The sequence below is a fragment of the Mobula hypostoma genome, chromosome 9 (assembly GCF_963921235.1).
Source record: "Mobula hypostoma chromosome 9, sMobHyp1.1, whole genome shotgun sequence".
In the NCBI taxonomy this organism is placed as follows: domain Eukaryota; kingdom Metazoa; phylum Chordata; class Chondrichthyes; order Myliobatiformes; family Myliobatidae; genus Mobula; species Mobula hypostoma.
The window spans coordinates 41816467-41839880 of NC_086105.1; the positions used below are offsets into that span (position 1 = coordinate 41816467).

Genomic DNA, 23414 nt, shown 5'->3' on the forward strand with positions numbered 1-23414 from the left:
AGGCAAAAGGGGATACGAGAGGATAATGGGACAGGAGGTCCGGGAAGAAAGACGGGGGGGCTGACCCAGAGGATGGGCAAGAGGTATATTCAGAGGGACAGAGGGAGAAAAAGGAGAGTGAGAGAAAGAATGTGTGCATAAAAATGAGTAACAGATGGGGTACGAGGGGGAGGTGGGGCCTTAGCGGAAGTTAGAGAAGTCGATGTTCATGCCATCAGGTTGGAGGCTACCCAGACGGAACATAAGGTGTTGTTCCTCCAACCTGAGTGTGGCTTCATCTTTACAGTAGAGGAGGCCGTGGATAGACATGTCAGAATGATCATTGAATGTCATTTTGCATCTCCCCCTCCCCCTCCAGCTTTCAAATCCCTTACTCACTCTTCCTTCAGTTAGTCCTGACGAAGGGTCTCGGCCTGAAACGTCGACTGCGCCTCTTCCTATAGATGCTGCTTGGCCTGCTGCGTTCACCAGCAACTTTGATGTATGTTGCTTGAATTTCCAGCATCTGCAGAATTCCTGTTGTTTGACCATAATTTTCACTCCAGATTTCAGTTTTTGCTGTCTCTTATATCACCAGACTTAAGAACGTTTTTGCCAATGTAAAAATTGTTTATTGCAGTATTAGTAGGACAATCATCTGTTGACCTACAATGAAATATGTCAGTTCAATACTTACAAAATCTTTGTTTCATTCCATTCTGTCTTACTGATTCCTTTCAACAAAGACATTTAATTTGAGTTTAGTTATGCTAGTTGAGGGAAAATTAATGGTTTGGGCTCAGGAGAATGCCCTCATTCATTAAACAGCTGCGATCTTGATTCTTGACGGAGTGCCTTGGTTAGTCTCATCCAAAATATAAGACCTGTGACAATCTAGCACTTACTTAGCATTCCACTGATATCAAACTGGATTGTGTTTGGTTGGAATGGCTTTTGAATTTGTAGCATACAAGCTGATGTTTGATGTTTACTGAACACAATATCTCAACTAAGTGAAAGGTGCTTACCATTTTAGAAAGACGGGAGGGAAAGTTTACTGAAAATGGATAACATTTCTAGTGCCAGAATTTCCTGTTCTGAAAGCTGAATAGTTTTCTGTTCAATAAGATTTCTTCATTCCTTTTCAATAGTAAAACAAATAATTGCCAACATTTTTAAAACAATTAAATTACTTTATGCTTAAATCACCGTAACAGTTTAAGGCACTGTTTTATATTTTATAGATTTTTATTTAATGCATCCTTAAAAGTTTTTAAATGAACATTCTGATTTATTAAAGAGGATAAAGTCTCAATAAATGTGCAAAATCTGAGGTGTTGAAATTTCAAAATAACTGCAGTTAATGTTGAGAATGAATTTCCTTTTTTTTAAGGGTTAGAAGCTCATTTTCAGGACCCAAGCAGCAAGTTGCAGTTCATGTCACTTACTGGAGTTCCCAACCTGGAGTTCATAGACCCCTCGGTTAATGGTAGAGGTCCATGGCATGAAAATGGTTGGGAACCCCTTCTACAAGGTGCAGATGCAATGTGTTTAACTTGCTTTATACAATTTGTCAATTACATTTTTCAGTTTAGTAATTAAATAAATTTGATGATTTGATTGAACCATTACAACAATTCCATGAAGCCTGGAACATCTCCAATTCTTCAGTAAAATTACTTGTTGTAATTGAAATTTAACTTTATTACTAAGTGCTGTGGCATGTAAATTTTAAACTGGATACATCAGTAAAATGCTGGGTTTATTGCTCATGTTCTTCTTTCATGCCTGCAAGTTGCTTCTGCAGGAACACCACCTATTCAACCGACTCTCATATCTATATAGAACATATTTTAGATCATATTCACAATAACTGGATAAAGATGGACCTCTAAGCTCTTCTTGTTCAGCATATTTATATTAAAACATCAGTAAATTTGCATTGTAACTACTGTGATAATATGCTTATACTCAATTTTAAATGGTGAACTTCGTATTTCTCTACTACCAGAATCATGCTTTCAATCTGATCTATTATAGTTGCGTAACACTTTCAGTCCAATGCATTGTTACAGTCATTCTGCAAAATACAATTTCAATTTCCAATCACTTTTTGAATATTTTTCTGAAATAATTTTAATGTACATTTCATTTTGCCGGTTTATGCACTATGTATTCTCTCAAATTATGCTGCAGTATGTATCATATAATCTTGTATTAACTAAAATGTCAAAGTATTTCGAAACAAGCAGCATTTGATGAGAGAGAAAGAAATAGAATGCTAATACAAGGAGACTTAGGAGTAGTAGGGTTTGAGGTGGCCCATTGGGAGTACAAGATCCAAACATGGATCAGTTGGACTTTGTAGTCTCGTTTGTTCTCTATTGTTTGTCCAGCACTGGGGACTTGAACCAATTGGTAGTTCTTTCAAGAGTCCCCATGATCAGAATCAATCAAAGTGTTTCCTTCCATGGTGTATAATTCTAACCAAGAATCTAACATACTAGCAATCAATAGGCCCTATTCTTGATCAGCTTTTATATTGAAAGGATGACCTTGTATTGCTCAATATTCCACCTAACGTTTATGTGCATCTGCCACTGCAATATGTCTGGGTATTTCACACTGTTGCTGACTGGAACAACTTGTTTTTTAAAGTTCAGTAATTTTTATTTCCTTGATAGTCGTGGTAGAAAAGTTTGTGTATATTTACAGACTAAACTTATAAATTCTATGATAACATAATGAAATGTAATGCTATTAAAAAAAACTGAGATGAATCTTAAGTACTGTTATTTCAAGTAGAGACTGGATTCTTGTGGTTGATTGCTTCAGTTCTGAAAATCTGTATATTTTTACAGGATTAAGCAAATACAGAAGACAATTTTTTAGTTAATGGGAACAAACACGTTCAAAATGAGGTGATGAATTTGTGGAACAGTGGATTAGGTGCAAATTTATTCTGTTATTTTCAGGGTTTGCTATGTGTTACAGAATTAGTTTTATCCAATACTGATGTTTAACATCATCCACTCACTAACCTGATTTTGTAAGGACAGGTTGACTGTTCATTTACAGTTTGGTAATGCAGCCTTTTTATTCAGATGACATCGTTTTTTTTTGTCAAGGAGACTGAGAACTCTGCAAAGAGGTCAGCAGTCATCAGCAAATTCAGATTTCTGATCGGCGTGGTCAATATATATATTTTGACCACAGGTTAAATTTATATTCTGCCTATTTTAAAATTGAAATAGTTATTATAGAATGTTATATGAACCAAATAGCTTGCATGTTGAATATTTACAATCTAGGATCTATAAGCCAACCAAACCTTTCAAATTCCTAAAAATAAGAAACAGGAGAACATGATATGACTCTCTAAACCTGCTCCTCCATTCAAGGAAACACATCTGACTTAATCTCAGCTCCACTCTCTCATCTGTAGATTTAACCTTGACTCCACTGTAAATCAGAAATCAAAGTGGACCTTGAATATGATTGAGTGAATCAGACTCCATAGATCTCTCAGGTAAAGAATTCCAAAGATTTGAAATCTCCCTTGACAATAAATTTCTCCTGTTCTTTGTAGGAACTGGATAGCTCCTTATTCTGAAGTTTAATCTCTCTTTCTCCCCACCCCCACAATTTTAGATTTCCCCTTGAAGGAGTACATCATGCCAAATCCCATCAGGATATTATATACTTCAGTGATATTATCGGTCTTTTTAAACCAATGGGTATAGGCTCTAGCTATTCAGACTTCGCTCAGAAACCAATGCCCTCATCTCAGAAATTAACCAAGTGAACCTGTGAGGTACCTCCAATGCAAGTGTGTGTCTCCAATAACAAGGTGACCTGAGGTAAACAGTGTCAATTACTTGTAAACAGTACAGTTACATTCAAGATATTTATAAACTGGCCTTAATTATACAGAGGTTAGCATTGTACTTCCTTTTGCAGCTTGTATCTATATGCTTAAGTTGTGCTTCATGAATGAAGACACCCAGATATCTCTCTATTGCAGCTTTGAGTAGAACTATTTAAAGAGCACATTTTCCTATTCTCCTAACAAAATGGATATCCCTTCTGCAAATTTTACCCATTCTCTGGCTTATTTACATATTTCTGTCTGTCACATTTTACCACTTCACATCATCATAAACCCCGACTACAGCGACTACACTCTGTTCCTTCAGCCAAGTCATTAAAATTGATTACAAGTCTTTCTTCTTAATCAAACCTTTGGAATGAAGAATGATTAGCCATCATTCCAATGTTGTTTTAACACAGGATTACTGTTACATCAGTTAACACATGTTCTTAACAGCAAGTTCTCAGTTTCTGACAAGGAAGCCCAGGATAATTGTAGAACAGGCTCTGTATGTACCATCAAAGGACATATCCATGCACTTTTGCCGGTCTGAGTAGTTATGATCCTACCATTGATCCTTACAATATCCCAATTGTTGAAGCTCATCAACCTGAAAATAACAAGCCTATACTCTCTTATCCTAGTATCTTAACAGGCTCCATCATTACCAAACACCAATCCACCCTACCCCCTCCCCCCAAACTTTGAGTTTTTGCCTTCTCCAGTCCTTTTGGTGTGGCACCTTATCAAATGCCTTTGTAAAGTTTACAATATCTACTGAATTTGACTTGAAAAAAAAACATCCCTGATGTCTGTGAATTGTAGATTTATCAGCCTTGCATATTTCCTTGTATTAAAAAAAAACTGGATATAATCAGAGGCATGAGGAGGAAATCTGAGGTTTGAGACTTCTGTTGGTCAAAGTTGACCATGGATATTGTCTTAGCTGTCTGGATATGCAAGCCTGGGTAGTACAATTTGGAGAGCAAGCTGTTGCCCATGTAGCAAGCTCCCCCTCTCCACGCATCTGATGAACTCAAAGGAATGGCAGAGACAGACAAAGTTTAGTACCAGTAGCATCGCAGGAGTTTCCAGTAGGACTGCCTTTGGGACTCTAGCTCTGGATATTTCCCTCTGGGTTTACTCCCGAAGCCTTCCCCATGAGTGTGTATAGCCAGAAGGCAGCGGAGGTTTGAGATGAGTTTTCCTTCTCCTAAATGAGCTGTCAATCACAGCTCACAAGCCCCATCTACCTGAAGCGACTGGTTTTAAGGTGCCAGTAACCTGCCTTTGCCCCTTCTCCTGTCAGTAGAAACAGTTCTGCTGGGCTTAGTAGCTAAGCCACATGTGAAGGCCAGGAGCTGGACTTGGTTGTGAGAGCCTATTTGAGGCACACGCCATTGGGAGCATTTAATCGGTGGTGGGGAGCTTGTCCCCATTGTCACCCTGGTTATAACAACCTTAAGGAACCGAAAGAGGAAATAAAGCATTATATTGGGCAGTGTGAAATCATGCTGGAATATTTAATGCACAAATCTCTAATTAATCCATTGGAATTCCCAAACTGACTGAATATGGAAGTCCTGGATGCTCTGCAATGATGAGTGTGGCGGCACCCGCAGAATACAAACTTCACACTATTTCAGCTATGAATAACAATGTTTTAATAAGAAATAAATATATGGATTAATTTCTGTTTATGCTTCCTGACACAAATGTACAGATTTAAACTGTGGCCTTAGCATGTTTACAGTCTCATATATATTTGTTTTATTCTCTGTACTGAAGCCAAAATTGTAGAGATTTTTTAACTTAAGTATTGTAATAACACAGTGACATATGGTTGTTATCAAACAATATTGCAAAAAAAGATATATGTATCCTTCAAATAAATCCACAAAAGTACAGTACTAAAGTATAGTTGGTGTGGTTAACATCTGTTAGAGAAACAATATTGATGTCTATAGACCAATACAAAAACAGTGATTTGAGGAAGTTTTCAGCTGAGGTGGAGATTTCACAATCTACCTTCAATTATGTTTAATAAAATTAGCCTAAGAACAATCAAACATTTAAAAATTAATATACATACAATTCTTTTGTTTGGAATTACAAATTGTAGCATTTAGAGTATTAGAATAAAGGTGTGGCTCTCAAAGGGATTGGGTTTCATTGCCTTAAAAAAAACTCATCTGTAGCCCCCTAAATGTGGCTGATTACAAATACCGTCAAGTGTATAAAACACATGGTACAGTCATAGGAAATAGTGCTTCCATTATTCACTGGAGAACGTCCCAAATTCACCTAAATGTGCACCCTACGCATCCAAGTTGGGTTGGATTGGTCATTTTGGATCCAGTTGGGATTCACTTCGCCTCATCCATGAGGTGTTAAGAAAGTCTCTCGTAGCACCATTCTGATTGACTAACTACTGATCTGTTTTTTAAAAATATTTTTAGCAATTCTTTGTGCTGTTAATCAATATGGCAGGGAATAAATGATTTTCAAATTGGGTTTCAATGCCCCAGGCAGCTTGGCTGGCAAAGATCTTCCCCGGTTGCTATTTTTTAAACTAAACCTACTCAACGTGAGATTTACAACACTACTGCAAGCAATGTCTGATGTTGAACGCATGATAATGTGATGGTTATACTGTAAGTACAGAACTCAGCAGATTCTGGAATTATAGCCACAACACGCACACCTTGAACACCGTGGGCCGTGAGAGTATGGACGGACAATTACAATTGGAGAGTTGCTACCAATGGAAGGGAACATGCGTCCGCTGGAAGCCGGCTTGCAATCAATTTGATGATCGTTAATATTTATCAGTCTTATGCAAAGCTAAATATTTAATCATAACTCTCCGCCGTTTATTAAAATATATCCCAATCGTTATCAAAACTCCCGTTAGTTTCAGATGTACTAAAAAATCAGCTTCTTGCTTGAGTCAGGATTCTTTGCTTTTGCCATTGCTGCAGACTGTCTTGGAGCTTTTGCTCTTGGCACACTGCACACGTAGTAACACGTTAGACAACACGTCCTGGTAGTAACTGAGCACGATCCAACCAGGCAGGTACATTAGGGTGACGAGGCCCATGAAGTTGAGCGGATAGTGAGAGTAATCCCAGGAACAAGCGTCGTAGTGGCGGAGCCCCAGTCCCCAGGTGAATTCCCAGGTGTAGATGAAGAGGATGTACACGGGCAACCTCTGCCAAGTGGTCCAGCCGAGGCGGTAGTACAGATAGAAGTAGAGCTTCTCCACCACGAAGCTGCAGCTGCCGTACATGAGGAAGGACCAGAGCGACGTGTGACCCGATAGCCTGCGGTCCGAGTTCTCCACCAGGTTGAACATGGACGTGAAGAAGATCTCGTCCAAGAATCCGTGCATCCCGTAAAAGACAAAGCGCAGGGAGCCGGGGAGACCCCGGGGCGAGGGCAAACGTTCGGGCAGCCGAGCTCGGCGGCAGCAACACTGTAGGCGGAGGAAGCCCTTGAGGAAGAGCTGCGAGTCGTAGAGGGCGAGGAGATAGTGCAGCAGGAGGGTGAGCAGCGAGGAGCCCGAGCCCTCCGCCAGCGTGGACAACAGACTCTGCAAGCCCACGTAGACCGAGGGGTAGAGCAGCAGGTGAAAGACCACGGGCCGCCCTTGGAAGTTCCTTCCCTGCAGGTAGAGTTTCTCCAGGGCCAGGTGGGAGAGCGAGTGGAGCACAGCGAGGTAGGGCGACGAGTAACCCAGCATCTTCGGATCGCTGGTCCGCGCGAAGCGCTGCACGGAGGACAGCAGGACGTCCAGCGTGATCCCGTGCATCCCGTAGAAATACAGGCGCATCCAAGTAGGAAGAGTGGAGCTGGCGCGGCCGCCGCTTTCAGCACCGGACAGGTCCCTGAGCCGGGGGGAGGATGACGCGCCCAGCCGGCTCCGTTTGCTGCTCTGCTGGGCGCGCTCCGCTGACAGCAGTCGCTGACCCTCGCGGCGTTTGCTGCTCATTATCTCCTAGCTCTTTTTTTCGGCGCTTCCTCCCCTCCGCACCCCTCAAATGAAGGCCTGCAGCCCGCGGAGTTGCACTTCAGAACAAAAACCTGCAAAAGCAAGCGGCCAAGGTTAAGGACGAACTCACCTCCCTCCTTTTCCCGCCCCACCCCCCACCACCCCGCCTCTCTCACTCTCTCTCTGCCCTCGCTGGAAAGGTTAGCAGTTTTGATTGTGTATCCAATCCCGGTTACCTGGCAGCAGACGTAGCAAGCTCACCCTACGCAGCCGGGCCGGCAAATACAGACGTAAAAATAAACGTCTCCACACAGCAAGCCCATACTCGCCACCTCAAACGCAGCCATCCTTAAAGCTGCATGCATACAGCGTCCCACCCCCGAAAATCCAAATGATGGTCTTCCCAATAAGGCCGAATTTATTTAAGACTGCTAGTGTCATCACATTTCGTTTAGACATTAATAAAGTATTCTACCACAGTTTGCAAGGTTCATGTATTCCATCCCAACAATCTTCCACCTCTCTACCGATACCCCCATTCAATAGCAGAAGCTTCAAAATTACGTGGCTGAGGAATAAATCCCTAGGAGCGCGGAAAGGTATACTTCAACCCTTCCTCCCCCCAAATTCCTAAAGATTTAAATTCACCTTTTCGGTCTTCAGAGGTTCACGATTTTCGGGAGTACGCTGGAAAGCGAAACAGTGCCACAAGTATTACATTGCACGGACGTTTAATTATATAAATATGCAAGGCAGGAATTGTGGTGGGTGATATTAGCTATTGCATGCTGAACATTTATCTGTTAATTGAACTCAGATATCCACTGTTCCAGAAGCTTTTTATTTAAATTGCCCAGTGTTATAAAACAAGTTTACGAATATACTTTTTTTTCAGCTGTTTTTTCCCCCGCACAGTTTGGAGAGCACAAAAATCCTTTTAAAAGCCGGCTTGGTAACTCAGCCAAGTGCTTTCAGAAAACTGTTTTGGTTGTGAGTCACGAAACACATGGTACGGCAGTAAACCATCAGTGGGGACATTTTGTCAACTTCCCGTACCTGCTGACTTTATCTTAATTCAACTATTAATAAAATATGAATTTGCACTGTAAAATGACTAAGAAGTTAAATTGTTATTGGTTCTGTAAACATAAGTGATTCTGTGGAAAGTAGCTGGAATACCAAGGAGGGTAGAGGAGAAAAAGTACAAACAGAAACATGCCCTTTGGCCCATCTAGTCCATGCAGAACCATTTAATCTGCTTAGATCCATCCAACTGCACCCAGACCACAGCCTTCCATACCCCTCCCATTCATGTACCTATCTAAACTTCAGTGTCCTCATAATCTAAATCTAAATCCAAACTTCTCTTAAAGGTTGAAATCGAAAATGCATCCACCACTTGTGCTGGCGGCTCATTCCACACTCTCTCCACCCTCCGAGTGAAGAAGCTTCCCCTCATGGTCCCCTTAAACATTTCACCTTTTATCCTTAACCCATGACCTCCAGCTGTAGTCTCACCCAACCTCAGTGGTAAAAGCCTGCTTGCATTTACACTACCTATACCCCTCTTAATTCTGTATACCTCTATCAAATCTCCCCTCAATCTTCTATGTTGAGGGAATAAAGTTCTAACCTACTCAAACTCTCCTTATAACTCAGGTCCTTCAGTCCCAAAACATCCCTGAAAATATTTTCTGTACTCTCTCAACCTTCTTAACATCTTCCCTGTAGGTAGGTGACCAAAACTGCATACAATGCTTCAAATTAGGCACTACCAACATCCTACAACTTCAGTATAACATCCTAATTCCTGTACTCAGTACTTTAAGGCCAATATGCCATAAGTTTTCTTTATGAACCTATCTATCTGTAATATATAAGTTATGGACCTATATTCCCAGATCTCTTTGTTTCACTGCAACCCTCAGTGCCCTACCATTCACTGTATCAGACCTACACTGGTTGATCCTACCAAAGTGCAAAACTTCGCACTTGTCTGCATTAAATTCCATCTGCCATTTTTCAGCCCATTTTTCCAGCTGATGCAGATCCCCCTGCAAGCTTTGATAATCTTCCTCACTGTCGACTACACCTCAATCTTGGTGTCATCCACAAATTTGCTGATCCAGTTTACCACACTATCGTTCAGATCATTGATATAGATGACAAACATCAATGGACCTGGCACTTGTTTCTGTGGCAATCCACTTGTCACAGGCTTCCAGTCAGAGAGGCGACCATCTACTACCACTCTCTGGCTTCTCCCGCAAAGCCAATGTTAATCCAATTTACTATCTCATCTTGAATACCAAGCGACTGAACCTTCTTGACCAACCTCCTATTTGGGACCTTGTCAAATGCCTTGTTGAAAAGTCCATGTAGCAGACATCCACTGCCTTACTTTCACCCACTTTCCTGGTAACTTCCTCTAAAGATTCTATAAGTTTGGTCAGGCATGATTTACCATACACAAATTATACTGACTATCCCTGGTCAGTCCCTGTCTCTCCAAACACTCATATATCTGGTCCCCTAGAATACCTTCCAATAATTTTCCCACTACTGATGTCATGCTCATTGGCCTATAATTTCCTAGTTTATTCTTAAACAGCGGAGCAATATTAGCTATCCTCCAATCCTCCAGTACCTCACATGTCGCTAAAGAAGATTTAAGTATCTCTGCATTGTGGGCCTAAGGGTCTGTATTGTGCTGTAGGTTTTCTATGTTTCTATGTTTCTATGGATCTTGCAGTTCCTGCACTTGTCTCCCACAGGGTTTGAGGGAACACCTTGTCAGGACCAGGGGATATATCCACCCCAATTTTCCTCTAGCCAGCAAACTCCTCCTCCTCTGTCATCTGTATAGGGTCCATTGTCATGGATTATCATTGAGATAGGCATAGGACTGTCACTGTATACACAGGGATGCAGTACTGGTGGACACAGAAATGTTATTGCATCATAATGGGTTACGTTACTTGTGAGCACCAGGCTTTCACTGAATAAAACTGGGGTATAATATTGTATGCATTACTAGTACTTAGAACACCAAGATACGGTTCTGATCTCTTTCTGGCAGAAAAGGCAGTTTCGGAGAGTTCTTTTGACAAGTGGATAAAGGACACAACGAGTCATAAGATTCTTTGAATTACATTCCCTGCCTTGGCCTCCATCCCAGGGTTTACATTTGTAAGTCCGAGCATATGACCATCAACCTGAATTGCAATATTATTGAAACTGGACAGTGAGGAAATTAGATGAATCAGGCCTCTGAGAGTAAGGTGCAAGCAGCTAGATTTAATACGTACACTTAAGAAAGGTGGAAAAGGTAAAGGGCTGGAGAAGAAGAAATCAGATAGGAGAGGAGAGTGGACCATGGGAGAAAGGAGAGAAGTGGGGGGGGGACACCCAGCGGGAGTTGATGGGGCGTGAGAAGAAGAGGAGAGTTGAGATGGGTGAGACCTGATGTAAATTGAAGGCCCACTGTGTCGAGCACCGCTGCAAGAGGTAGAATTTACCAGTGACAAGCCACTTTAATTCCTATCCCCCTTCCCGTTTTGACATGTTGGTCCATGACCTCCTCTTCTGCCATGATGAGGGCACTCTCAAGGTGGAGGAGCAATACCTCATATTCCATCCAGGTAGCCTCCAACCTGATGGCATGAACATTAATTTCAACTTCTGGTAAATTTTTTCCATCTCCCATCCCTCTTCTTCTATTCCCCATTCTGGCCTCTTATCTACTTTCACCTGCCTATTACCTCCCCTTGGTTCCCCTCCTCCTTTCCTTTCTCCCATGGTTTACTCTCCTCCCCTATCAGATTCCTTCTTCTCCAGCCCTTTGCCTTTTCCAATTATCATCTCACAGCCTCCTACTTCAACCCCCCCCCCCACAACACACCTAGCTTCACCTATCTCCTTCTAGCTTCTTCCCTTTCCCCTCCCCCATCTTTTTATTCTGGCATCTTCCCCCCTTCCTTCCCAGTCCTGATGAAGTGTCTTGGCCTGAAACATAGGCTGTTTATTCATTTCTGTAGATGCTGCCTGACCTGCTGAGTTCCTTCCAGCATTTTGTGTTACTTAAGATATTATGTGGCCCTTACAAAATAAAATGTGTTTCTCATCAGGAAATGGTTTCGATTGCTAGTCTGGCTCTACCAACAAAAAAAAAGGCTGTTCGTCCTGTTTTGCTGGAGAAGTAGCAGTGAAGAATGTTGAAGTTAAACAGGATTTTACTTGTTAATCAGGGTTACTCCCATAAAAACATTAAAATCTTAAACTCATATATGTCTGTTCTGACAGAAGGCCATCAACCCAAAACATGAATTCTTTTTCACACATAGTTCTTCACAAGCTAGTCTTTTCAGAACTTGTAGGTTTTGTTTCAGAAATCTATGGCACTTTGCATTCATCCAGGAAGAATAAGCGTTGTCACCATCCCACTGTGCATGAGTTCCAGTTGACCCATGTCTGCTCTCTCCCATGGCTTTGGTTGATGGACTCAAGTTCTACCTGTTGTCATAATTAATATTTAACTCAACCAATATCACCAAAACTGGTTGGAGGGTGTTTATCACCACACTCTCTGTGGCCTTTTACAGTGTGCAAATTGAATGCAATGTAATTTGCATTGCAAAATAGTGACTACAAATCAAAACATAATTGGCCAAAAAGTACTTTGGACATATGGTGAGACTGTGAGAGACACTTCATAAATTCAAGTCCTTTTATATGTATCCGTCATAAATAAAAGAAAACAAGTCGGTAATAGAAGCATCTCACACTGAACAGAATACATCACTTCATAAGGATACTTCCTCTCACTTGGATTACCTAGTTGTCAATTATGTCAGGAGAAGCAAATTTAGTCCACATTTCTCCGGCAGCAGTACTTGGGAGAAAGCAATTTAATCAAAAAAGGCCTTTTGTTACGAGAATACACATAAAATTAAGATGTTTGCTGGCCTGGGTTAGCATCAGTGACATCAGCAGTTGGTCTGCCACCTGTCCTCAGGGGAAGGAGAGATAAGGAACAATGGAGCAGCGTCTGGAGATGTGTAATGAAGGGACGTGGGAGAGAGAGAGCTGTCTGGAGCGGCTCCCCCTTTGAACCCTGAACTGTTTGAAGTGATGGACAGGCGATACCCCAGCAGGGGGATAAAAAGGGACAGGTTCGCTAAGACAGACACACGCCACCCGTGGTAACGAGACCCTGGAAGCGGTGCGCCTCTCACGAGTGGGTGAGAAGTACCAGACAACGACAAGGGTGGAAAGGTACGATCAGCGGGAACCCGGTGTGTGTCCACCCTCGCTTGGGTGCCGGGTTCACTGCAGAGGATCGACCGCATCTGGAGGAGGAGTCACAGTCGGTGACCTCAGGTGACATCACCAAGGACCCGCCCAAAAGTTGCTTGTGAGCAATCTCGCCGGTCTGTGAGTGAAGCCGTTCTGAATGATCAGTTGTTCCTGTTCTCTCTGTCTCTTCCCCCACCTTGTCCATCGCCATGGCAACGATTACTGCGAACTGAACTGGACTGAACTTTGAGTCATTTTGAAATTTGGTCATTTACCCCTAGACAACGATAGAGCTTGATTGATGCTGTTATCTTAATTCTGTGCACATGTGTGTCTATCATCGCTGAACTGTTGCATTTATTATCCTTTCGATTACTGTGTTGCTTGTTTCTTTAATAAAACTTTCTTAGTTCTAGTACTCCAGACTCCAACTGAGTGATCCATTTCTGCTGGTTTGGCAACCCAGTTACGGGGTACGTAACACTTTATATACAAGGAAAGCTTTTTGCCAAATTCGAGATTTCAGAAATGCAAAAACAAAAGCTGATGTCTGAATGTCAGTTCAATGAGGCTTGTCTACTCTTTTCAATGACAAAATCCTGAAAAGCTCTTCCACTGGAATTCTTCCAGATTCTTGAAGTAAATCCTTCAAAGACACTGTCTATGGAAGTGGGATGAACTGGAGTTCTGCTTCTACTGACTAGAGACATTTAAATGTCGAGCTTTAGGAAGAACTTCAAATGTTGGCAGAAAACCTGTTTAAAAAAATTTTCATTTTATAACATTGGCTTCAAATGTCTGTAGAACATATAAATATCTTTAATCTTTTCAGAGTCCAAAGTAAATTTATTATCAAAGAACATATACATCACCATGTCCAACCCTGAGATTCCTCCTCTTGTGGGCATACCCAAAAAATACAATAATCGTAATAGAATCAATGAAAGACTGCACCAACATGGCGGGCAAGCAGTGTGCAAAAGAACAACTTTGCAAATTCATAAAGAATGAAATAAATATTGAGACCATGAAATTAAGAGTCCTTGAAAGTGAGTCCTTAGGTTGAGGGAACATTTCTTTGATGGAGCAAGTGAAGATGAATGAAGTTGTATCCTTTGATTCAGGTTGAGGGGTAAAAACTTTTCCTGAACCAGGTGGTGTGAGTCCTGAAACTCCTGTACCTTCTTCCTGATGGCAGCAGCGAGAAGAGAGCATGACCTGGTTGGGGGTGGGAGTGGGTGCCTAATGATGGATGCTGCCTTCCTGTGACAGCGCTCCGTGCAGATATGCACAATAGTGCCAAGGCTTTACCTGTGATGGACTGACCCATATCCCCTAATTGTTATCGGCTATTCCATTCGAGCACACTGGTCTTTCCATACTAGGCTGTGATGCAACCAGTTAATATACTCTTCACCACATGTTTATAGAAGTTTGTCAAAGTTTTCTGCAACATTTAAGGGCATGTCTTTAAATATCCGAAGAATTTTTAAAAAATTTACAACAATCTTCTTTCCTGTGTTTAATCTTACTTCATACAATAAGATCAGTGCTTGTGGTCATGTCCGACTTATCTGTTGCTATGGCAACAACTTAGATTGCTAACTGTTGCCGAAATTGTACTGACAACTGTCACCTCTTCCCCTGTCCTTGAGGGGCATTAGAGAAGTCTGTTGATTGCTGTGGGTAACTGGAATATTATCATTGGCAGCATTTTGGAAAGGGGAATGAGAGGAATGGAGCCACAGGGTTAATCATAATTGGCTGTCTGCACAGTTGGCTTCAGGCCTTTCATCATTCTTATTTGGGAAAAGATTTCAGTAAAAACAACAAAGCCCGAATTTCATTCATACCCTGTAACAATGGCTTATTTAATTTACCATCTGAAGGATGGTCACTTTGGACTTGCAATCATCAACTGTTCTGCATGCTTGACTTTGTGAATAGTTTTGAATATTGGCTATATTATTATCATCATGTTCACAAGATTGTCATTTTTAAAGACAATTGTAAACTGATTATTTACAAGATGATAGAAGCTGTTGTCTTATATCGTTGACGTTAAACAATTCTTCTAAGCATTCCTTCATTAGGAGGTCTATATACTAGCAAACTCAGCAGACAATTTTAGGTTTGTGATATTTTAATTATGCAAATAAAACTCCCATTGGTTTTCCTCAAACTAAGTGACACATTAAATTGTTCTGTAAGGACAGGAGAACTGTAATACATAAAGAACAGCTTGTAATTCTGTTGCTAAAGTACAGCTGTGCAAAAATTAATGTGTCCCTTTAATAGATAATATGTAATTATATTGCCTTCCCACATCAGTTAGAACCTAATTGTTTCTAAATACTGCTCGGGTCAATAGACGTTGAACTAGCTTTCTTTCTGTACAAATTGTATGACTTCTGAAGTAAATTAGAACTTCTGTCATAGGTAAAACTTCTCCATGTCCCGAAAATGAACAGTTTGCTCTTACTCCTTTGTATATGTTTTTTGACAGTGTGACTCAAGTTTATGGATATGAGAATTCATTGGTGATCTTTGCATCTAACTATTACAGGTAGAAGAAATCACACATGACGTTCATCCTGTTAAGCCCATATGTTGAGGTGCAGTGAATTATGAGGTAAATCTTGATCAAATTATACAGGAACATTTGATAAGGTCCCATAATGGATGCTGGTCAAGAAAGTTCAGTCACCCAGCATTCAGGATGAGGTAGTAAATTGGATTAGACATTGTCTTTGTGGGAGAAGCCAAAGAGTGGTAGTAGAGGGTTGCTTCTCTGACCGGAGGCCTGTGACCAGTGGAGTGCCACAGGGATCGGTGCTGGGTCCTTCATTATTTGTCATCTATATCAGTGATCTGGATGATGTGGTTAACTTGATCAGCAGATTTGTGGATGACACCAAGACTGGGGGTGTAGTGGACAGTGAGGAAGGTTATCAAGTGATTGCATCAGCTGGAAAAATGAGCTAAAAAAAATGGCAGATGGAATTTAAGGCACACAAGTGTGAAGTTTTACACATTGATAGGACCAACCAAGGTAGGCCTTACACCGTGAAAGGTAGGGCACTGTGGAGTGTGGTAGAACAAAGGTATCTGGAAATACAGGTCCATAATTCATTGAAAGTGGCATCACAGGTAGATTTGGCACATTGGCTCTAAATGATAATGGCATGTGGAAAATATTTTAGGTGTGCTAGCTGGCGCGCAAGTCTAGAAGCAATGGAGTTTGGAAGGGAAGTTGATGCTGGGCTTTGAGCATAATAGGGAAGGAGCTCCTTTCAACTCAGATTAATAGGACACATTTCCTGTTTCCCAGGTGATAAGAATGAAGACTAATAATGCTGCAATTGTAGTCTTTCTTTCATAGCACTGAAACTGCCTCCATTCTCTCAGCTGTTGGGCTGGCAATTTGGGAACAATGAAAGATGGAAGGCTTGGTTTGAGAATGCTATCAAAGTTTGGTTCCAGAAGCACTGAGGAAGAGATAATTAGGATTGAGGTTACTGGAGGAGGGTTCATAGGATCCAAGCCATTTATCAGTGTATGGTATATGTAGAGGGTGAAGAATTTAAACTAATTGGGGAACATGGATGCCTGGAGAGTTCAGGAACTATTGAGGGGTGGAATATAATGTGGTTCAAGTATTGAATCTAGTAGTACGTTTGAGTAGATTAGAATGAAGAATAATAGATTCTGTCAATTTTCATGAATCCTCCTATATGTGAAAACCATCATTTGAGAAAGGTGCCCTAAAATGGCAGTTGTGAATCTCAATCTCATTTAATTGGCAATCTCCACAATCATTTTATATTGCCAGACATTTACAAGACACTTCTCTCCCCTTTGTCATCCAGCAATACTTACAGATCTTCCACTCACTAATGCAGCAAAAGGCCTTCATCCTCCAGAGTGAACTTGTGCTGGTATGCAGGACCTCACCCCTATTAATCTAATTCCCAGAACCGGTAGGGATGCCTCGGAACATTTTTTCCTGGGATACTCAAACAGTGTAGACGCATTCTCTCGGTACTTTCAAAACTCTCTGTGCTGGTGGAGTCCAAGCCCAACTCTATATTCATAGAGCTGATGTATGACTCCTTTCTCAGAGCTGTTTGAGCTCCCCACCCTATGTCAATATGTTGCTTATGTGATGTAATACCATTTCACCAATAGTAAATCTGTGGGAAATCATTTAGCATTCAATTATGAAGGTAAATACCAAATGTTGACAAAACCTTTGTCAACACTTGGTTTCATTTCTTTGCTATCACACTTTGCCTTATGACCATGAAACCCCCTTTTACTGGAAGTGCGGCTCATTAGCCCCTTATTAACAGCCACTGGATTCTGCAGCAAGAACACACCTTTCTCTGGCTTCATATGTCTTGGGAATATGGATCTTTTGGTCCCACCAAATCCTTGGGGTTGGGATGTCTCGCCCACCCTGACCCTGGTTTGTGTGAATACTGTGTGATTTACTGTCTACTATAACCAGTCAGCATGAAATAAAAGAACGCACACTGCATAAAATTATAAAGCCTTTATATTTGTGAGCATTAACTTAACCAAAGAGTTAGCAAAGAAAGAAAGAAAAACAAAAGGGCCCATTATATTTAAACAGTCAAATGTGAACAGATTGGAGCTCAAATCTTCCGAAAGCTATATTCACCAATCCTCAGCAGACTTCCACACCTGGGCGCCACTGAGTCATGTTTCTCTACTGGATCGAATCCCATGACTGATTCTCTGCAGCATTTTCTCTCTTTATCTCCTGCCGAAAAAAAAAACAAAGACCCACCACTGGTGTCAGTCACAAAACCACTCCCCCAGCCTTCTCCAGAAACTTCTCCCCATTCCACTCTCCTGATTGGATGGCCCACATTCCTAGGCATCCCTTATTCTCAACAGCAACCCAAACACTGCTTCCACAGAAAGATCATTACATGAAATATCCTACAACATTAGCAGTAAAACCTTTACCAAGGTGTTACACTCTCCCCCCATCAAAATAGTCATGTCCTCATGACCTGAAATAATTCATCATTCCCTCATTAATAACATAGTTTTCAAAAGAATTTCCTGATGTCAGAACCTCTGATCTATTTGTAAATGGTAGTGGCATATCTCACTAGTGGCATAGACGCAACACTCTGCTCCCCTGGTGCGACATAGGTCAGTCTACCTGGGGGTTTCCTGACTCTATGAGGCCTCCTTATCCCATTATCTACTTCTTCAGTTTCGGACACTCTCTGGGATCTTTCCTGTCTACATGGAGAGACTTGTCCCCGTCTATTACTCGTGCCTTCCGGCAACTCGGGGCCCCTGTCACTTGGCTGAGCTCAGCCTCATTCCCAGTTACTTTAGAGCTCAGTCTCCCTTCATTGTCCAGATGCAAGCCTGCCTGTCCACTGGTAGTGTTCCCCCTCCCCCGATTTCATCTGCATCACAGTGGCAGAGTGGGGAGGTTTGGAAATCTCTTTGTCCATAACTGGAGAGTTTGCATAGGGTAACATATACCATATTCCCATTTCCTCATACTCTGAGTCCGTACCATATTCAGTGGTTAAGTCCCTTCCGGGCCTTTCCAGCATTTGTCCTTCTGTTCTGCCACATCATCGCAATGTCCTCTTATTAGGTGTTGGGTCCAGGTCAGGCTCTGGGTCACATGTACCCTCTCTTGTCCCAGAGGTAGAAGATGGTTCCAATGAAGTACCTTGTCAGGTCCATTCCCATCCTCTGGTTTCACCCAGAAAACAGGTAAGTTTGGCATCTGACTCTCCACTACGTAAGACGTAGCCACCCGGCAGTCAGCCAATTTCTGCTTCCCTAGTAGCCCCAAATTCCTCATGAAAACTCTGTCTCCAGGCATCATTTGGGAGAACCTAATCTCTTGATCACATCTCTTCTTATTTCTTTGATTCTGTTTGGTAGCAGAGACCTCTGCTAGTTCATAAACCTTCTGCAATTCCCTCCTCATGTTAGACACATACTTCAGATATGTCTTCTATGGTAAATCTTTCCCATCAGTTACAAAACACAGGTCTACAGGCAATATTGCCTTGCGCCCAAACAAATAATATGGTGAGTATCCAGTAGCTTTATTCCGTGTACAGTTGTAGCAGAGGACCAGATGCCCAATATGCTGACTCCATTTGTTCTTCCTGCTGATCTCTAGGATTCCAAGCATGTCCAGCAATGTCTGGTTGAACCTCTCAGACTGGGGATCACCCTCAGGGCAATAAGGCATAGTCCTCAACTTCTCAACTCCAAGCATGCTCAGTAACTCATGTATGAGCCTTCTCTCAAAATCCCTTCCCTAATCACTACTTATCCATTTGGGAAGCCATAATGAACAAAATATTTCTCCCATAACACTTCGGCCATGGTGGCCTCCCTCATATCCTTTGTAGGATATCTGGGGTAGTGATCAGTAATTCGTGGGCATGTGGCCAAGTGGTTAAGGCATTGGACTAGTGACCTGAAGGTCGTGTGTTCGAGCCCCAGCCGAGGCAACGTGTTGTGTCCTTGAGCAAGGCACTTAACCACACAGTGCTCTGCGACAACACTGGTGCCAGGCTGTATTGGCCCTTGCCCTTCCCTTGGACAACATTGGTGTCGTGGAAAGGGGAGACTTGCAGCATGGGCAACTGCCTGTCTTCCATACAACCTTGCCCAGGCCTGTGCCCTGGAGAGTGAAAACTTTCCAGGCGCAGATCCATGGTCTTGCAAGACTAACGGATGCCTTAAAAAAAAAGATCAGTAATTACCAAGATATTCGCCAGTTGCTGGAATCAGGCTCAGATATTTGCCGGTTGTTGGAATCAGGCTCTATGGATTGGAAATCCATACATACTAAAACTAGTGGCCCTGCACTCGTAAGAGGGATAAAGGAGCAGTCCTCACAGGCAGCGTCCTCCTCCGAAAACATCGAATGCATGTCTTGCAGTACTCTTCGAACTCAGGCTTCATTCGGGGCCAGTAGAGCTGACCTCAGACCAATCCATAGGTCTTGTCAAACCCCAAATGACCTCAACTTCTCAGGCAGAACCAACTGGGATCACCAAGGCCTGCCTGGAGGAGACGTGAACCTGGTTCTTCAACTCCAGTTCATTCCAGTCTCTCAGCAGTAGAGAAATGGCAGGGTGTTTCACCTTTTCAGCTTAGGGCCTATCCGCTTCCACAACAGCTGACCAAATGGTACCTACACAATGGTCATCTCACTGAGCGGAGGCCACTTCCCCTGGACTCCACTCAGGAAACTGCTTTGTATTCAGAGCAGTCAGATTGCAGTAAGCCTATAGAATGGCACAGCCAGAAGCTCCCAAATGATCCACTGCTCGATCCTGCCCTTGCCTTCCCTGTGGCAGAAAACTGGCACGTTGCTTTAACTCCAGGTGCAGGAACGCTCTCCCACTCTCCATCCATTTCCATCTCTTCATGTGCACAACGGGACAATGCATCTGCATCAGTGTTCCGGCTTCCCGGCTGGTACTTCAGGCTGAAATCATAGGCAGACAACACCGCCAACCAACAATGGCTTGTGGCATTCAACTTCACTGAGGTCAGGATATAAGTCAATGGATTGTTGTCTGTCTTCACCTTGGACTTGGCACCATATAGGTAGTCACTTAACTGATCCCCATGGCTAATTTCGATGTCAGGAACTCCTATTTGTGCATAGGGTTGTTTCGCTTGGAGGGTGACGGACTCTGGCTGATGAAAGCGACTAGTCTCACTCTGGTTGGTGTCTGTGTGCAATATTTATGGCAATTAGGGGTCTGCAAAAGCCACAACAGGCACTTTTGTCAGCAGCTCCATCAGCAACTGAAAGACCTCTTCACATTTTGCTCCAAAAGGCTCCATCTTTTTCATTTTCTCCTTTTGTCCTCCCTCCGTTCTTCCCCAGGGGAGGGTAACCACACAGAATGTGATTCAAAAGGTGACTCACTTTAGAATAGTCCTTCATGAACCTCTGACAGTACCCACAGAATCTAAGGAATGAGCATAGGACACTCACATTCTTGAGCCTTGGCCATGTGGTCGCTGCCTCTATTTTTGGCTGATATATAGCTACTCCATTCTGTGACACTATGCGCCCAACGTAGTTGACAGATGTTTTGCAGAATTGGTACTTGTCCAGTGACAGCTTTAACTCTTCACCTTTCAGGTGGCCTAACACCTTCAGGTACCTCGCCTTGTACTCTTCCAGGGTGGACCTGAACACTACACTATGAGATCATCCAGCTACACCAGTACCTCAATCAAGTTCATATCCCCAACAGTTTTCTCCATGACAAGTTAGAAAGTAGCCGGAGCTCCAGATATGCCCTGGGGCATCCTTTCAAATTGAAAGAATCCAAGTGGACATATGAATGCGTCTTCTCCTTGTCAGCCTCACTCATGAGTATCTGATAATACGCACTCCTTAGGTCCAGTGCACTGAACCACTTCACTTCACTCAGGCAAGCCAGTGTGTCCTTGATCCTCAGAACAGTACACACTTCAGGTACTGTGTGTCAGTTCAGAGTCCAATAGTCAACACATACTCAGACCTTCCCATTTTGTTCCTCACCACCACAATGGGGGATGCATATGGACTCCTGGCCTCAGTGATAACCCAAGCTTTCTTCAGCTTCCACAGATGCTGCTGCATGTCCTCTACCTCGGCGAGTACCAGTCGCTGAGACCTTTCTCTGAAAAGGGTGTCCTCTGTCACTCGGGTGTTATGATCAGTACACTTGGAACAACCTACATCAAACTGGTCAGTGGAAAAGACACCTTCAAATTTCAACATCTTCTTGGTCAACCTCCACTTCCAACCTCCAGGTACTGGAAGTCACCAAAGTTGAATGACTTGGCTGTCATCTTCCCCTTTCCTTGAGCTGGTTTCTCTTCTGTTTGTCTCACTGGAAAACTAGACATTACCGTCACTGGAAAAAGGTGTGCCTTTGGCATTCCAGGAAATTCCAGGAAGTTTCCCATCATTCTAGCTATTTCCCCAGGTCGTAGCATGATGGGTTTTGGTGGGGTGTACCACACAGTTCCTCGTTTGGGCTTATCATCCAGCCTAGGACAGGTGCACACCTCCTCAAAAGCAGCTTTGAACACAGGGTGAATGGACAAGGTTTTCAGATAGCTCTCTCTAATTTTCTCCTTGCAGGCTCCCACTAGCACCTTATAATTGGACTATTTGTTCCCACAAGAATTGAAGTTTCACCCTTCTCAACCGGGTCCAGACAAACCAACACTAACATATCAAGGACCTCAGCTACACTCACGTCTACCTCCGAAAACTCCAGCTTCAACGACAAGTAACCATCATGTGGTTAGTTATCAGTACTAAGGCCCCAGAGCTCTAGGACAATGAGTTGCGTCAATGGTAAACGCGTCAAATACCAGCTTTAGAACAAATGGTACAGCAGAGTAACCTGAGAGTCGGTGTCAAGTATGGCTCTTGCATAAATACCCTCAATCCATAGGGATACACTGGAGCTTCCCGCCCCTCAAGCCCTTGGGAATAGGGTTTTTCACTTCAGTGTCAGCCTTGAAACTTTGATTAGAATGTGACTCCCCCTCCCCCCCCCCACCACCACTGAGGCTTCAGGCCATTCCCTCACTGGGTTTCTCCAAAGTTTTCCAACTTCCCTTTCTGCTTAAGGAACTGTAGGCTCACCTTCTGAAGGTTTCCCATCCTTCACAATCTTGCCTGAAGTGTCCCTCCTCACGACAATTGTAACAGACAATACCGGTCGCTCCCTTTTTCAAGGGACCCCATTCAAGAGCAGCCCTCTGCTTAGTATGTCCCCTCAGTGGGTCTGACTCCCTACTGGCTTTGTTATGCTTGGTGGCAGCACCTGCTGATAATAACCAGGATACCTCAGCTCTAAGATCTGCCACGAACTCCTGTAACACCCCTGTTTGTGGGATATCAGGGATCACTTCAGCAACAGAGGTACTACCAAGGACTGTACCCTGCTGATAGAGGCCTCAGACACATCCATCGCAATTACCTCCTCTTTTACTTCTCTGATCAGGGAGGCGGAGCGTATCTTCAGATTCAGAGACTGAAAGCAATCATGTCCTGTGATTGTGCACCCTTCGCCACTTGGTCCATCCTTAATTGATTCACCTCAGCCACCTGGATGGCACCTCTAAGCCACAAGCAGCACAGCTGCCTCTCTAGCCGAAAGATGTAGGCGGACAGTTTCTCCCCTTTCTCCTGAATCTTGCTCCTAGGTCCTGTCATAAGCTCCATTGGGCTTC

The 23414-nt window shown here is 42.8% G+C and overlaps 1 protein-coding gene across 1 annotated transcript; it reads right to left on the bottom strand.

Annotated features, from left to right (window-relative positions):
- Positions 1-398: 398 nt before the first annotated feature.
- Positions 399-8171, bottom strand: tmem229a (transmembrane protein 229A). Its single transcript, XM_063058157.1, has 2 exons — positions 8078-8171; positions 399-7933 (listed from the first exon to the last, which is right to left on the bottom strand). Exon 2 carries the CDS (start codon positions 7839-7841, stop codon positions 6801-6803), a length of 1041 nt encoding a protein of 346 aa, XP_062914227.1. The 5' UTR covers positions 7842-7933; positions 8078-8171; the 3' UTR covers positions 399-6800.
- Between the last annotated feature and the right edge of the window lie 15243 nt (positions 8172-23414).

What these genes read in the sequence shown, in the direction of transcription:
- tmem229a (XM_063058157.1), bottom strand. Translation starts at nt 7,841, where the DNA reads ATGAGCAGCAAACGCCGCGAGGGTCAGCGACTGCTGTCAGCGGAGCGC.